This window comes from Heterocephalus glaber, unplaced genomic scaffold (assembly GCF_053883595.1).
Source record: "Heterocephalus glaber isolate CG9 unplaced genomic scaffold, H.glaber_assembly_v1.0 deba00000676, whole genome shotgun sequence".
NCBI lineage: Eukaryota > Metazoa > Chordata > Mammalia > Rodentia > Bathyergidae > Heterocephalus > Heterocephalus glaber.
In genome coordinates, this window is record NW_028258156.1 from 28,421,082 (window position 1) to 28,436,671 (window position 15,590).

The 15,590-nt window shown below is 45.5% G+C and overlaps 1 protein-coding gene across 2 annotated transcripts in view; it reads left to right on the top strand.

Annotated features, from left to right (window-relative positions):
* Positions 1-15,590, top strand: part of Gnai1 (G protein subunit alpha i1) — a 79,046-nt gene that overhangs the window by 60,372 nt on the left and 3,084 nt on the right. For both annotated transcript variants that reach the window (XM_004839749.4, XM_021253984.2), the window contains exons 5-7: positions 3,436-3,564; positions 10,553-10,682; positions 11,747-11,900. In XM_004839749.4, coding sequence (XP_004839806.1) covers positions 3,436-3,564; positions 10,553-10,682; positions 11,747-11,900 — 413 coding nt within the window. The remainder of the gene's footprint in view (positions 1-3,435; positions 3,565-10,552; positions 10,683-11,746; positions 11,901-15,590) is intronic.

Below are 15,590 nucleotides of genomic sequence, written 5' to 3' on the forward strand. Positions count from 1 at the left end.
CAGCATTTGCAAACTTTCTGTCTTTTGTGTGTATTTGTAGATAGTGGTGCTCTTATTTCCTGTGTGTTCCTTCTTATGGGAACTCTAATTGAAACATGCAGAATAGGAATGTTTCTAGTGTATTTCCAAGAAAGCAATGGAACTTCGAGAAATCCACTGTGACTTTGAATGTATCTCTAGTTTACTTGGAACTAGCTACATGGGAGGGTGACTGATTTGGGTTGTGTTCATGATACTGATGGTGCTGTGTTCTGTGACAGATGCCTAAAGTCTTTTGGAGGGGTGAATGGAGATCCCAAGATATTTTCTAAGTAAAACAGCTTTACATTGAAAATTGTTAATGGAATGTCCTATGACATTAGACACTGCTTACAGATAATTAAACGCAGGTCTTTGGAAGACAAATCTGCCCCAGTTTTTCAGATGGTAACCCCAGAAAGTTTGTAAAACAAGTTGTGATAAAACCCAACCAGTGTTCTGCTTGGTGACCTATACAGAACAATAATAACTTTTTAAAAAGCACATATTATTTTCATAATTTGGCACACAAACTAAAGAATATCAGACATTACATGTGTTGCATTAATCATTCTTTAAAATGTGTACTGTGCACTTTTAATACTCTCCTATATTCTGTTTTGTGGACAGAGCTGTTGACTTACAGGGACAAAAGTAGGATTTCTTAGATGATGACGGGTGTTGGTAGATGCATTCATTTTTCCACAGTGAAAGACAAATAAGTGGGTTGTGGACCAAAGTACCTTATCGCATCACTGCTGTGTGATATGTGCTGTATGATGTGTGACTTAGTCCTAGTAAATAAATAATGCACATCATCGTACCACCCACAGGCATATTTTCCCTCTGTTTATCTACATTTTAAAAGTTTTATATATAAGATTTAATTAGTGTATGTAACATTTTTATGATGAGTCTGTCTTATCAGTGTCATCCTTTCTACAAAGAAATACTCCTTCGTGGACAGTAGGTCCTCATTTTACTCTTAGATACTCATAAATACAAAGCACTTTTCCTTCACATTCCCACTTATTTTGAGGTTATTTGATTTATATTTGGGTTGTGACTTTTTATTATTTTCTGTCCTTGCCCCTACACTGTAGCTTCAATAATGTCTGATTTTGACCAACAGCGTATCACTGTTATTGTCATTACTCAAGGTGATCGCTTTTAACAATAAGTAAATTAGCCAGACTTCACACAGGCTAGAAAACACAGCAAAGAAAATTACTCAGAGAAGGAGCATAACACTTAAGCCATGTTATCTGTCCTGCCACCATCTGCACCTACAGAATTATGTAAGCAGAATCACTGTCACAGTGAGAAGATTGCTCCCAGCTAAGCGCAGCCTAGGAGCTGCTTCATGATTAGGGCATGGCGCCTGGGGACAGGGGACTGACGTCTTCTCTCTCACGCGGGTACTCGTCCACGTACTGCAGTCTCCGTCACTCCTGTGCACGCCGTGGGAGCTGCACCGAGAGCAGTGTGCTGCTGTCACTGCCCATTCCTTCATTTCTGGTCGTTCAGACCTTCAGAGACAATGATGTAGCCATTTTTCAAGAATGAAAGAAATCATAGCAACGTTGTTTTCAGTGTGGGTAGAGGCACCTAGATTTCTGAGCTTTCTGCTGGAGGTAGTAGGGTCCTGCCAGATGCTCACACGGATGTCAAATTGCCAGTTTACAGCTATCATTTAAAACATGGCAGCTTTTCACAATGCCGCATTTTTGTCTTGTTGAAATATAAATGTGCATTATTTTTAGAGACTGTTAGAATATAGCAGTTTTAATGAAAAAGCATCTATGAGTAATCAGAACACATTTCAAAGAATACTATTTTAAAGGCACAGTAAACATCTTGCTATGATTTGTTTTGTTAAATCAGAATTTTTTGCAGTAAGTACAGTGTTATGTCTGGGGTTAAAAGGACAGATGGAATACTGGAGGAGGGGTTATCACCATTGGGATTTTTTAAATAAAAATCAGTAAAAACAATACAGGTGGAACATAGGTATAAAAGCCCCAAATCCCCTCAAAGTGCAAAGTCTGAAATGTTTTTGGTTCCAGACTTTTTGCATAGTGGATACTATGCCTGTGGAAGTCACCCACCCACACACCTGTACCTGCCTGTCTCCAGAACACTGTTGCTAATTCAGTGTTTGCATAACCCTCCAGCTCAGTCCCTCTCAGACCCAGCAGCGAGGAGCTGGGGTGAGGAGTGGTGGTCAGAGTGCTGTTCTTGTGTACAGGGGGCACCTCGGTTCAGTCCCCAGCACCACGACGGCAATAACAACAGCAGTGAGAGTAACGCACACCTTTAGTTTGCAAGACCCTGTTCTGAGTGGTGGAGCAGCATGTTCGGAGGAGGAGTCCCATTTAATGCTGTGGTAGCTGGTGCTGCTCTGTACACGAGTTTATCTTCTGAGCCGTCTGTCACTCTGCGACCCCAGAGAACACACACAGTGGTGCTGTTCCCAGCACTCAGCAGAACACAGGTTCCGCCCAGGGCCTCACCTCAGGCAGAGCCCGCCTGTTAGGGGGCTTCCTCTCCTTGAGTTAAGAGGAGCCTGCGGCTGTCTGCACGCTGCCTGACCCCTTCTTATGGGGTGGCAGTCCCAATCCCTCCCGTGAGTGTCTTTCCATCACGCCTGTCACTCTCCACCCACTTCCTCAGCAGCCCCCCACACCCCAGCTTTCTGTGCAACTTTTCTCCTACCATTTAGCTCGGTACAAAATAGTTTACTTTCTTTCGTTGCCCGGTGTGTACCGCTCCGTTTTAAAGTCACAGCATACTTGTTGGAATTGGCAGAGACCATCCGGTGAGTGGCTGATGGCCTGGGGAAATGAGCATGAGGGTGATTCAGAGCACCGTACCGTGCAGCACCCTGAAGCCCAGGACTGAGCAGAGCCCTCTCCTTCAGACTTGGCCTGCAGCTTCCTCACTACTCTCTCCGAAGTGAAGATGTAAAACCTTCATCCAGAGAGTGGTTTGTGGAATGCAGACATCGTCTTACATCAAAAAAAGTGTGATGGAGAAATTTAAGGGACAAACGCACGGTGTATTTCTTAAAGAACTTACTCCCTTTCACTTGAAAGGCACGTGAAAAATACTAAGAGGACTGAGGATGTAGCTCACTAGTGCTACACCTGCCTGGCAAGCGCAAGGTCCTGAGTTCGATTCCAGGTACCAAAACAAAACAAAGAATTTTGTGGCTGGAGAAGTCTCAACATTTTCATTTCTGTAGGAATTATGTAAGATCTAGTCTTAAATTAGTGGTTTTATATCATTTCACAGAAAATTTAAAACTTTCAGTGTTTTCTGAATATTGCATGTGTTCGAATATGTTTTAGGCTTTGTTTTGGGGACTGTATCAGCCACATCCACCCTTAGCGCTTGTTCTGTCATTTGTCTTTCCAGCTATTTGAACGACCTGGACAGAATAGCACAAGCCAACTACATCCCAACTCAGCAAGACGTTCTCAGAACCAGGGTGAAAACAACTGGCATTGTTGAGACCCATTTTACTTTCAAAGACCTTCATTTTAAGTGAGTAGCTTCCGAGTATAAGAGCCATAAATTTAGAAACAAGACACTAGTGCTTGAGAAGAGGGGGAATAATAGTAAAAGCTGACAGTGCTTTCATAGTTGGAAATTACAGTTAGAAAATCTTTTCTCAAGTGATAGAACAAATGAATTTTTGCACAAAAGAGGGCAAAAAGACACATACTTTGAATGTTTTTATTTAGGAAAAAATAGCCAGCCAGACAAATGCTTTGGTTTGATTGTTTGTTTGGTTGTTGTGCATGGAATGACGGTTGAACCCAAGAGAGTTCTACCGCTAAGCCACATTTCCAGTTCTTTATAATTTTATTATGAGACAGGGTCTCACTAAGTTGCTGGCCTCAAACTTGCAGCCCTCCTGCCTCAGCCTCCCGAGAAGCCGGGTTCCTGGCCTAAGCCACTGTGCCCAGGTTCTGCCTATGTTTAGTATTTTAGACTAACCTAGTTTTCTGAGTTTCATTTCTAGACAGCAAATCCTCCTCTAACATAACCATAGTGTATTTGTGGAAAATACTGCTATCTGTCTTTAGGTAGAAAGAGGAAGAGGTTTACTGATGCTCACGTAGGGAAATAAAGACCTTCAAATTACTCATGAAAATGTTTATTCACAGCAAACTGACATGAGCACTAGTCCCAGTGTACTGTTGGCTTCCTGAGGTGGGAAGAGACGAGCACGGAATCACTGCCCTTAGCCGTGGAGCGGTCTTAGAACCCTTCTGTCTGCTGCCCTTGTTTTATTTTTTTATTTTTTTATTTTTTGGTACCGGGGATCAAACTCAGGTCCTTGCGCTTGTGCACAGGCGGCAAAACCGCTGAGCTAAATCCCCAGCCCCTGCTGCCCTTGTTTTATAATGCACCAGGCTCGAGGAAGGTCAGCGGAATATTACTTTCAAATTTACACAGTTGCATTCCTCTCTTTCCAGTGAATGACATAGTTCAGAACAGGGGGAAACACACTGGGACCTGAACACAGGCAGACGCCACACTCCGCTCCAGCCCTCGCCCTTTCCCTGCCCCTCGACCCCTCTTCTTAGCGCCAAGGTTCCCCAGCCCAAATTACCACAGTGTGTTCTCTGGTATTTGTTCTCACCCACCTCCTTCTAGCTGAGATGGTAGCAGTCAAGTCAAGGGGAAGGGTCTCTCATGTAAATACATAAATATGCGGGGTGAGTGACATCGCAGGATTTCCTACTGAAACGAAGCTTCTGTCTTTGGAGAAATCCCAGTGGTACTTGATCTTCAAAATACACTGATTTAAAAATTAAAGGTAGTTCTATTTATCCTTCTTCATGTTATCTCTTTCCATATTTTGAAGCTACATGAAGGGGTTGGCAGAAGTTTATTATTCTTTTTTAATCAACTGCTGCTTTCTCCATGTTCATACTGCTTGGAAACTCCCCTGCATCAGTGCCAGTCACACATCAAGTCCAGCAGACGGGACCCGAGCAGAGCCCTGTGGGGCAGGACCCACTTCACACCACATAAATATGACCAGAGGGAAAAAGAACAGACACCAGGGTTAAATGCGCTGCACCCTTACGGGGGTTTTGTTTTGTTTCTGTTTTTGGTTTAACAGGTAGGAGTTGCTTTTCGTGCTTTCACCCCAACACGGTAGAGGCAGTTTAGAGGAAGGCTAGGGCTGCAGCTGGGTGTAAGCTATAGTCAGGGCTGTCTGTACCCGCAGGGCCTTATAGTTAGCTAGACTTGAGTTCAAGGGACTCTGCTTGTTGCTACAGAAAATTGGATTTAAAAAGGTATTTAAGGTATATTTTATTCTTTATGAAAATTTTCATAATTTTTATATTCTGTGTTTTTCTAAGGTTGCCTTTTTAAAAATAACTATGAGGGGTGAGATAGGTCATTTGTTATCTATTCACAATGTGTTTTTTCCAATTATGTTTAGTGGAGGTCTTTATTCTTTTTGTAGAGTTTGACTTTACATGAATATGTACACATACGCTTACCGATCATCCTGCTGTATTTCCATAGCAGCAGAAAAAATGAAATTAGAAAAAGAAAAGCAACAACAAATTGTTAAATCTCTGTCAAAGATGAATTTATTTGTACTTGGGTTGCAAATGGAGTATATCCCATGTTACTGGAACTATTTTATCACTATAGTTTAAGATGTTACTATTCGAGATAATCATTCTAAATAAGGCTTTTATGTGAAATATCAGTCAAGACTGCTTCAGTTAACTCCAGTGTTCTGCAAAATGGTAATCATAATAAAGTAGAATCTCTGGAAACCCTTGATTAGTAAGTTCACTTCCTAAAGAAAGCTCACTATTACAAATTGAAAGCTCTCTTAGAAATGCACAACTACATCTCTTACTGTTTCTGAAAACATTTTAGTTCCAATACTTTTGTTACACCATTGGCAGTGACTTATCAGTGATTTATGTAACTTGAATTTTCCAGAGGAAAAAAGTTCAATTTCAGTTCACTATCCCTACCCCCTGCAAAAAACAAAACATTGCCCTGGTTTCTTAAATGAAGATATAGTTCACAGTCAGTTCATCTGGAAGTACTAACTTTTTGCTTTAATGCATGTATGGCTTTTGCGTGTGCTGTTAATTTATTTTCCTCATTTTTATAGACTCTCAGTCGACCGGAAGTTTGCTGTTGGTATTGGCTTACTGAATCGCTTATCTTCCTTTAGTGGGCTTACAGTTCTAGAATATTAAATGGCCATGCAATATCGCTGATCTGGGGACTGGTTCATAGTTATCTTTAAAGGCAGTTAATTCACTGTTATAATGAGATGGAAAATGCACTTTTTAAAACCTAGTGCAGCTTGAGCTCTGTTTTGAGACGGTTGTGTTCACCTTGTTTTAAAGACCATGTTCTAAAGAATGCTTACGTTGTTCGGTGCAGGTGATGGCTTCTGTGTGGCTAGTATGGTCAGACAGCAAGTGCCTGGAGGTGGTTAGCAAGGAAGGAGCCCGGCCCTGTGCAGCGGTTGGACAGACTCCCTTCCCATCCTAACACAGACACTACATGTTCTTTCCCATCATTGGATGCTTGAAGATGACCGAGTTACTGCCCATTTAAAACAGAAGTGGTAAAGGTGAAAATCTTTATGAATGGTGGCCCATGGCAGTGGCAGATGTTGAATCAGTTATTAGTACCAGAAGCGATCTGACTGTGAAATTCCCCTCAGTGGTGACGGGAGACCCTCTGACAGCTTCACTGCCACACATCCGTCTCACTGCCCCGTGGATGTGGCCCTCCTTTGTCAGAGTTGCCGTGTGGACAGCAGCAAGCCCTTCTGAGCAGTCCTTCATTTTACCCTCCTCAGACTGCTGGAGGAAGGGCAGCCTCACTGGATGTGTTTAGTCCCAGTTTTGATTTGCTGACTTAAGAGATAAACACAGGTTTGTCCAGATCTTCAGATAAGCTTTGTCTCATTGGAACTGCGCTCCATTGCCCGTCATTACCACAAACGGTCCCTTGTGGCTTTTCTATGGAGATGTGCATGGGTGATTCTGCAGGGGCCACATCAGGGTGTCCTCGTTTGGCAGATCCGTGTGCATTTCATGTCAGAAATCTTTGACTTTAACTGCTGAGCAAAACAGGTTTCACCTTTTTGGTACCCCTAGTAGTAACAAATTCAAAATGTGGTGACAAGGCATTTGTTAGCATTTAAGAATTCCTGCTACATCCTTGTGAACAGGCATCCATGGCTAGGATCTACAGGACTTGTTGCCAGACATAAAGGATCTCTTCTGTTATAAGGTGTGCATAGGACAGTTTTCTGTCCCTTTCCTAGCAGTGTAAGTGGGTGGTGGATTTGGAGCGCAGTGTCCTGTGCAGAGTTGGGTGTCCCTGTATGCTGAGCGGGGTGTGTCATGCTCAGTCCTGTTTTAGGCTCTCAGGTTGAGCCATCACCCCTAGGGTGCCCTGGGTTCCCTTCCCCACCTCAGACAGCACCCATGGGACCAGGCTCATCCCCTGATTGATGCTGCTCAAAGTCTCAGCTTTTCCTTAGAAAGAGCATACAGTGTATTTCTTTTTTTAAATAGAAGTCCAGGTTTTAAAGAACAGTATATTTAATAATTTAAAAAATTTTAATTATGATATATGAAACAATGAAAATCTCTCTCTCTCTCCCTCTCTTTCTCTCTCTCTTTGTCTCTCTCTGTCTCGCTCGTCTTCCTAACTCACTAAATTTCTCAGGCTGGACTTCTCCTTGCAGTCCTCTTGCCCCAGGCTCTCAGAGGGCTGAGATTGCAGTTATGTGCTCAGAATCATCTTCAGGATCCATACTTCTGCCAAGCATGGTCTTGTGGGTTAGCTGATTCTCAGAAATACTGTCTCCACACCTGTACAATCAACATCTCCCACCTGTCGATTCTGATTCACCTGAAATCTGAAAACCATGGGTTTAGACTAAAAGTTCTTTGTTTATGACCATATATGAAGGGCCCCCATTCATTCATAGTTAAATTTAGAAAATAAGTTGAAAACTTTTTTCTGTGGTCAAAATACTTGATTATCAATTACACTGGTGCCTCGCTTCACAAACTTAATTCTTTCCACAGTTCTGGGTGCAAACCGAATTGGTCGAGAACCGAGTCAAATCTCCCCATAAGGTCAGCAATGAACCTAACCATTGAATTTGATTCGATTTGCGCCCAGTTCAGTTGGTCAGTAAATACTCACGAAGTACTCGTCTGCTCAGAGAGGGACTAGGTCTTCCTCTCTGTGTGGAGATGAAATACACATGTAGTATCTCGGAGATGATAATTGCTATAGAGCCGAGTGGAATTTACTGGAAAATACGTACCCACATGCACACCCTAAGAGAATGCAGGTCTTCCGGCCACTGTGAACCCTGCCTGCTGTGTGCGTGGCCAAGCAGAGACCTTCTCTCCCCATCTGAAGGTCAGACTGCAGTCACCCTGGTGCCAAGCGGTGCCCACTGGCGGCGCTGTGGAACCACTTCCTGCCCCTGCCCAGCTCCCTCGCTGCTGGCCATTCGCAGCGCTCTTGGCTTGTAGCTGTGTCATTCTTCCTCGTGTGTGTGTGTGTGTGTGTGTGTGTGTGTGTGTGTGTGTCTGTGCCTGTGTGTGAAATGGTCCTTTTCACTTACTGGTTCATTCCTCAGTTTACCTTCCCACCCTCATTTTACTATCAGTGTCAGGAAGAAGGCTGCTCCTTTCCACACTTGGCTTGAAAGTCTCTCCAGCTAAATGTGCCCAAGTTCACGGGGCTTACAAGTCAGAGCACAGTTCAGCCTGTTGTGACCACGTTATAGCATGAATTGCCTCTCCTGTGCTGTATGGTAACATGTTTCCTTTGAAGACCTCAATTAAAGCATATTTAACATTCATATACCTACATTCTATACATGACTCATACCAGAATCATCTTTTCTTTTTTTTTAATAGAGGCAGTAGGCATTGAATCTAGGGCCTCCACACTGATCTGCATCTCTAGCTTTTTTTTTAAATAAAGTTTTATTTTGAGACAGGGTCTCGCTGAGTTGCCCCAGCTAGGCTTGCATTTGCTATCCTCCTGTCTCAGCCTCCCAGAGTACAGGGATTACAGGATGCATTTTAGTGTGGACCACATCTCAAAGACACCTTCCCAGTGGCACCTCTAGAAGAGTGTGCCCTGGTCTAGCCAAGTTGGCTACAGAAGTAACCATCACAAGAGAAAAGGTGGGGTGTGGGGCGGGTTGTTATCTGTGTTGGGTGCACACGGGATATGTGACATTTTAGGTCTCACAGAAGTTACCCGGATAAGTTCCGTTGGTCAGGTTGTCTTCAGATTGTGTTCCTAGGCAGTTTTACAAGTCACCAACATTGTCTTTTGCTCTGTTCTTCTTTGAGCTCTCTTACTGCTGTTTCCATCTTATCCAATTCGTATTGTGCCCTTTTTTGTGTTGTATCTTACCCATTTCAGTTTCTTATGTGGAAGGGTCATTTTGGTTCTCTAACGTTCTTTAATAGCAGTTTCCAGCTAAAGCAGAATGAAGGCAGCTTAAATGATGATAAAAGTAACGATACAAGTTGATGTACTCCGGTTTAGTTTATAGGCCAATACTGGTCTGCAGGGAAAATGTTTTTTGCTTGGGAATTAAATAGGGACTTTAATTAGTGCATTGTCTAGATAAATGAAGCCTTTAAAAATGTACCAGTTCTCCTAGTGTTTCCATTATGTAAGTGGTTATTTCTAGGTTGCATAATGTAGTCTGTGCAAATTTAAACTTTTCCTTAACTTTATAAACTCATGCCAGTAAAAAGAGGAAAAGGCCACGGTTGCTATTTTGTTGATGGTGTTACTACCTCCTTCAGTAACGCCAGTGGTTCGCTCTTGTATAAAAGGGTGGGTTTTTTTTCACTCTAAATTTCAGTGCCATTCAGTAGAGCCACTGCTTATTTCACGATTCAGTCCTCATTTTTCCATTCCCATGGTTTTCCCTCCTCATGTAGAGCCTTTTGCCCTATTTGACTTTGATTTGGGTGGCCTGCCTGTTCTCATTGCTATGTTTTTCCTTTACACCAAAGTCTTGGTTGCTGCTTCTGAGAGAGCTTGTTTTGTAGTAGGAAGAAGGGAGCCCTAGGGTCCCAGGACTGCACTGTCCTGCTGAATGCATCCTATGATCTCGGCATTCCCAGGTGCCATGTGGAGCTTCATCTACTCACACGCAGTGCAGCTGTCCGTGTTTGCTGCACTGCCCTGAGAGTTCTCAGATGCTAATGAATACCTCGCTTCTGGAGGATGTTCTTGGTTTGTTTGTTTCAGAGAAACCCACCTTAGAGTTGACAATTACAGAAACCAGCAGCCCTCCCCACTTGGAGAGACCCAGCCCGACATTGCTTTCCTCCCACGTGGAGCCCTCTTGTCCCTTCTCCCCATGCAGTGTCTCCCCAGCTCTCTGGGGCCTGTTTTCCTACCCCCGCGGAGGTCCTGAGAGTGGTGGAGCATGCGCTGTGGTCTCAGCTCCTGCTTTTTCCTCTCGCAGGATGTTTGACGTGGGCGGGCAGAGGTCCGAGCGGAAGAAGTGGATCCACTGCTTCGAGGGTGTGACTGCCATCATCTTCTGTGTGGCCCTGAGTGACTACGACCTGGTTCTGGCTGAAGATGAAGAAATGGCAAGTGGGAGGGATGGGAAGGGCGGGGCACAGGGCATGGAGACCTGGGGCTGGCCAGGAGCTTTCTGAGAAAACCTCTTGAGGAATTCGCGCCCCTGCCCCTGCCTGAAATATTTGAAAGTTCCCGCTTTCTTACAGCCTTTGTGCATAAGTGAAGGGAAGCGGGCGAGGAAGCACAGGACCATCTTGGGGACAAGGGAACGGTGGAGAGCGGTCTGGGCCCGCTCCCGAGTGCCTCACCATGCGTGCATGTGTGTGCGTCGTCTGCCGTCCGCAGAGCGAGGAAGAGGGCCCAGTCTGTGGCAGGCCAGGGCTCATGGTCTGCACCCTTCGTGCTGCCAGCCCAGTCACCTTCCCTACGTGGCACGCTGTGCCCCCGGAGGCTCATTTTCACGTGCGTTTCCCTGTACCATTAAGGTTTTCCTGGGGAAAATATTTCTAAATAGAACTTTAAAATTCTGTCATTTTAAATTAACTTCAATACAAAATAGAAAATCTAAGGAGAAACATTGGTTTTGTATTTTTAATGAGGCACATGCATCTGTGCTGCCCTTTGTGCGGGGCAAGAGCCCACAGACATTCCCCCCCTTTCTCCTTTCTCCGGAAGGAAATAGTGCATTGCCCTTGTGGAACACAGGTCCTGAGAGGGCAGGGAACAGCAATCAAAGCCGCCTCTCTCAGCATTGGCCTAACTGGATTTCAGCCTGTTCAGTTGCACTTATTAATCCGTCAAGCCTCCTCCTCTCTCAGTGAAAACCTACCTGACCAAATGTCCGCACTTGGACACCCCTGCACTGCACCTTCCTATGGCCGGAAGTCCCAGCGGCACAGTGGGTGACAGGTGAGGGACACTGAATGCAAACAGCCGTGCGTGATGAGGAGACACTCCTCTCACCTCAGGTCAAGGCTGTGCTTGTTCTCCAGGGGCAGAATCGGACCTTTGACAGACAGCACCTATTTTTCAGGCGACTAACCTCTGCTGTCTTTGCCACATTGGTTGTTTTTAAAATAATCCTACAGTGTCCTGGCTGTCAGCGAAAATCTGATGTTGTTTTTCATTACAGAATCGAATGCATGAAAGCATGAAACTGTTCGACAGCATATGTAACAACAAATGGTTTACGGATACGTCTATTATACTTTTTCTAAACAAGAAGGATCTCTTCGAAGAAAAAATCAAAAAGAGCCCCCTCACTATCTGCTATCCAGAATATGCAGGTATGTGACTTCCTTTGAATAACTTAGCAAGTCACGGAGTCACGCGTTTCTAAGCAAAACGTTCCCTCCAGCAAGATTTCAGTTGTTGGTTTCACGCTCTTGGCTTAGTAATTCTTACACTTTTTGGAGATATCTGTCAACCTGCCTTTGAGCACAAGTCATTTGTTCAGGTGTGGATGAGTTTGTGGAAAATAGCTCGTCCATTTCTTTTTTTTTTTTTCCTTAAATTCTTTTATTGGTGCATTTTAGGTACACAATTACATTTGCATTTATCATTGGGTGCTTGTACCTGGACATAATGCATCTTGGTTCTTATTTTTTCCCCATTCCTAGCCCTCCCTTCACCCCCTCCACCCTTCCCTATTTACAAAGACTTTGTTTCCATTTTTTCCATTTCTCATCATTTTTCCTTTCCCTTCTTTCCTTTCCCCTTCCCCTCCCACTACTCCTACCCCTTTGGACCTTTGCTTCCTATTTCACATTATCAGTTATTCCTTTTAATCATTTTAATCCTTATTTACACTTTCAGTTTCAGAGAAACTATTCGGTATTTACACATGCGTGTCCTATTTATTTCACTTAAGAGTGTGGCCTCAGTATGCATCCATTTAGCTGTTACCAGCAGCCTTTCCATGAAATGGACCTGCTCTTTATGGCTGAGCACGTCCATTTCATGGAAAGGCTGCTGATAATTTCAGGGGCTGCTCCAGTCTTCAAAGGTTAAAATACTGGTTTGTTCATCAGTCGGCGGATCCCAGGCCTGGTGAGTTGTGCTGCACAATCAACAAGGTTTGCCCCGCTCACTGTCCAGTCTCAAAGGCAGAGTAACAAGAGACAGGCTGCCAGGAAGGAGAAAGGAGAGGGGTCCTCGAGGCTGCTGCTCCTCCAGAGCATCGCTGGGTGTCACGGGAAATCCAAACTGCGAGGTGAAGACAGATCCTGGGGCTTCACCTTCACTGCTCTGGAAAATGCTCTGGAGTGAGGAAAGCGGACTTGCAGTGCAGCCCTGGCTTTTTGACTTCGAGCTCTGATGTTGAGCAGGGCAGATAGTTTATCTAGAATTCTGTGCCCTATCGGCAAAGTCAAGCCCTGGGCTGAAGCCCTGGGCTGAAGCCCTGGGGCGAGTCCTGTGTGGTTGCATGGAGCAGCTCCGGGCTGCTTCTCCGTGTGACTACGGGGGAGTGGCTTCTCCTCTCTCACACAAGCACACGCCTGCACGCACACGCCTGCACACACCCGTGCACACCACACACACACACACACGCCTGCACATACACACACACACACACACACACACACACACGCCTGACTCCCATGAAGCTCGTCCCTCATTAAAGTGCAGTAACTCACTTTCCATGTTTCATACATTGGGCTCCTGGGTAAGATTTTCCTTCAGCAATGAGAATTACATTCCTTAAATAGGCAGGGCGCACACCACCACGGGTATATATGGCCCTAAATCTAGATATTCGGGAGACGTCAGTTAGTCATTTACTCTTGCCCCATCCTTCTCTTTACCATAGAAGGAAGTATCAGGAACTCTTCCATTATAAACTGCGTTCCTCAGCCCTGCTGAGCTAATTTCTACATGTGGTGACCGCCCTGGCCTGTCCTGTGGGGTCGGCACACGGGGCCTCTCCAACGAGGCCAGGGCCACGCTCCCTGAACCAAGTCCTCACTGGAGCCTGAAGGTGAGGAAGGGCTGCTCGCTGACCATTGCTATGCTCAGGATGCAGCACCTACTCGGTTTCGTAAAGTGTCTCACTTAAAACTGCTGCTTCCTTTTCGAAAGTCCCAGAATCCGAAGTTTCTCTACTCAGCGGCATTTTTAGTGCTTATTAGGAATAAGACCATTTATAATTCAGTTTCCAAATTGGAGTTCTCTGCAGTCGAGATGGCTCTGTTTCCCTTTCCTTGAATCTGGCATTTTCTTTGTGCCAGTTTTTACAGGGAAGTGGGCACTAGGTACCAATTCATAACACCCATGGCTCCAGACAAATCCACAGCTAATGTAGCCCTGGGGACTGCAGAGCAAGCAGGAATGTTCTCGGTAGGCCTTCCCTTGCTTACCGTGCGCAGCGTGTTCCAGAATCTTTGCACTGAGAGAGTATTACATAATTCCTTCAGGACCCCAGTGTTAAGATATGACTTAAAATCCACACCGCATGTCCTTCATGTTGATCACTGCTTCCCGCTTCGGCCTCAGCGCTGGTTCCCCGCAGAAGAATCCTGGGGAGTTTCGGCCTCGCTCCCTCCGGGCTTCCCTGCCAGCTCTGTCTGCGATGTCCCAGTCCTGTTCTTCTCGGTGCTGTGTGTGGCCACCATCCCAGACCTCGCCGGTCCTAACCCTAATCATTTTTTGTCTCGCTGTTAAATCCTGTTCAGGTTCTCCCCAAGCCTCTGGTTTGCATTAGCAGCTGCTGCTTCTTGAACATGTGCGCTTTTCTCACCTGATACTCAATCAAACTCAGCTTATTTTTTCCCCTCAAATCTCTTCTCTTTCTCTTGTGGTTATGTAATCAACTTCCTAGTCCTCTAATCTTGAACCTAGTTTCCTTTATACTTATCTTTGTTCAGGACAGTTCCATCTCTCTCTCTCTCTCTCTCACACACACACACACACACACACACACACATGCACACGCACACGCACGCACTTTGCTGTTCTCTCCTTAAGACTTAAAATGAGCCCAAGGAATGAGCTCCTTAGGCTGTTTACTGTCCCGGGAGCCTGGGGCGCAGTAATTTAGCTACCTGGAAGGAACAGTGCGGTGCGCCCTGCACCTGGTGCAAGCGGTTTTCTCAAACATATTTTTCATTAGGGGTTGCATCAGCTTCTGTGGGCCAACAAAACACTTCATTACTTCAGCACTTCGGAGCCCCAACCCTGTTCCGCTTTATTGAAATGATTTGCGGCCACCTAAGAGTGAGGTACAGACTCATGCAAGGGCTGTGGCTTGTGCTTGCGTCAGGAGTCCTGTCCTCCTTCAGGCTGCTGCAGCTCTTCAGGACAACACCCGGGGCCTTGTCCCTGGCACTGCCTGGGGCGCCCTGTGCCGCAGAGAGGAGGAGAGGACTTGAAGGGCGGCTGCTGCGTAGACTGGAGACCTGGTGCTGGAGGACAGGCCGGGGCCCTGGGGAGCAGCGTAGCAAAGCTCCCTGAGCATCTGCAGAGTGGGGAGTCTAAGGCAGGGAGACGCGCAGGGTTTGTGCACAGGGAGGAGGCTGTGGGGTGCAGGTCGGAGCCTGCGAGAAGCCGCTCCGCTCAGAGAAACACGGGGCGGGGAGGGGGCGCAGAGAGAGCCCTGGAGGTGGTGCTGGCCAGCAGAGGACCAAGCAAGCTGGCCAGGTAGCTCTGCATGGCCACTGCAGAGAGGGTGGTAAACAGGCCTCCGATGGACGTTTCCCTTAAATGTTTCATATGTTACACACATTGATATATTTCGTGACAACATTATGTACGTATTTGCCTAGACATACATGGACACGCATGCACAAACCCTGAAAAAGTATGACTCACTGAATTTTCGAAAGTGAACACACAGAGTGAAAAGTGCAGAAGAACCATCCATGACTCAGGTCAAGAAGTCAAACATTCTGGCTAGGTGAAGGCGGTGCATGTCTGCAATCTTAGCACTCCGGGAGGCTGAGGCAGGAGGACGGCAAATTTTGAGTCCAACCTGGGCAACT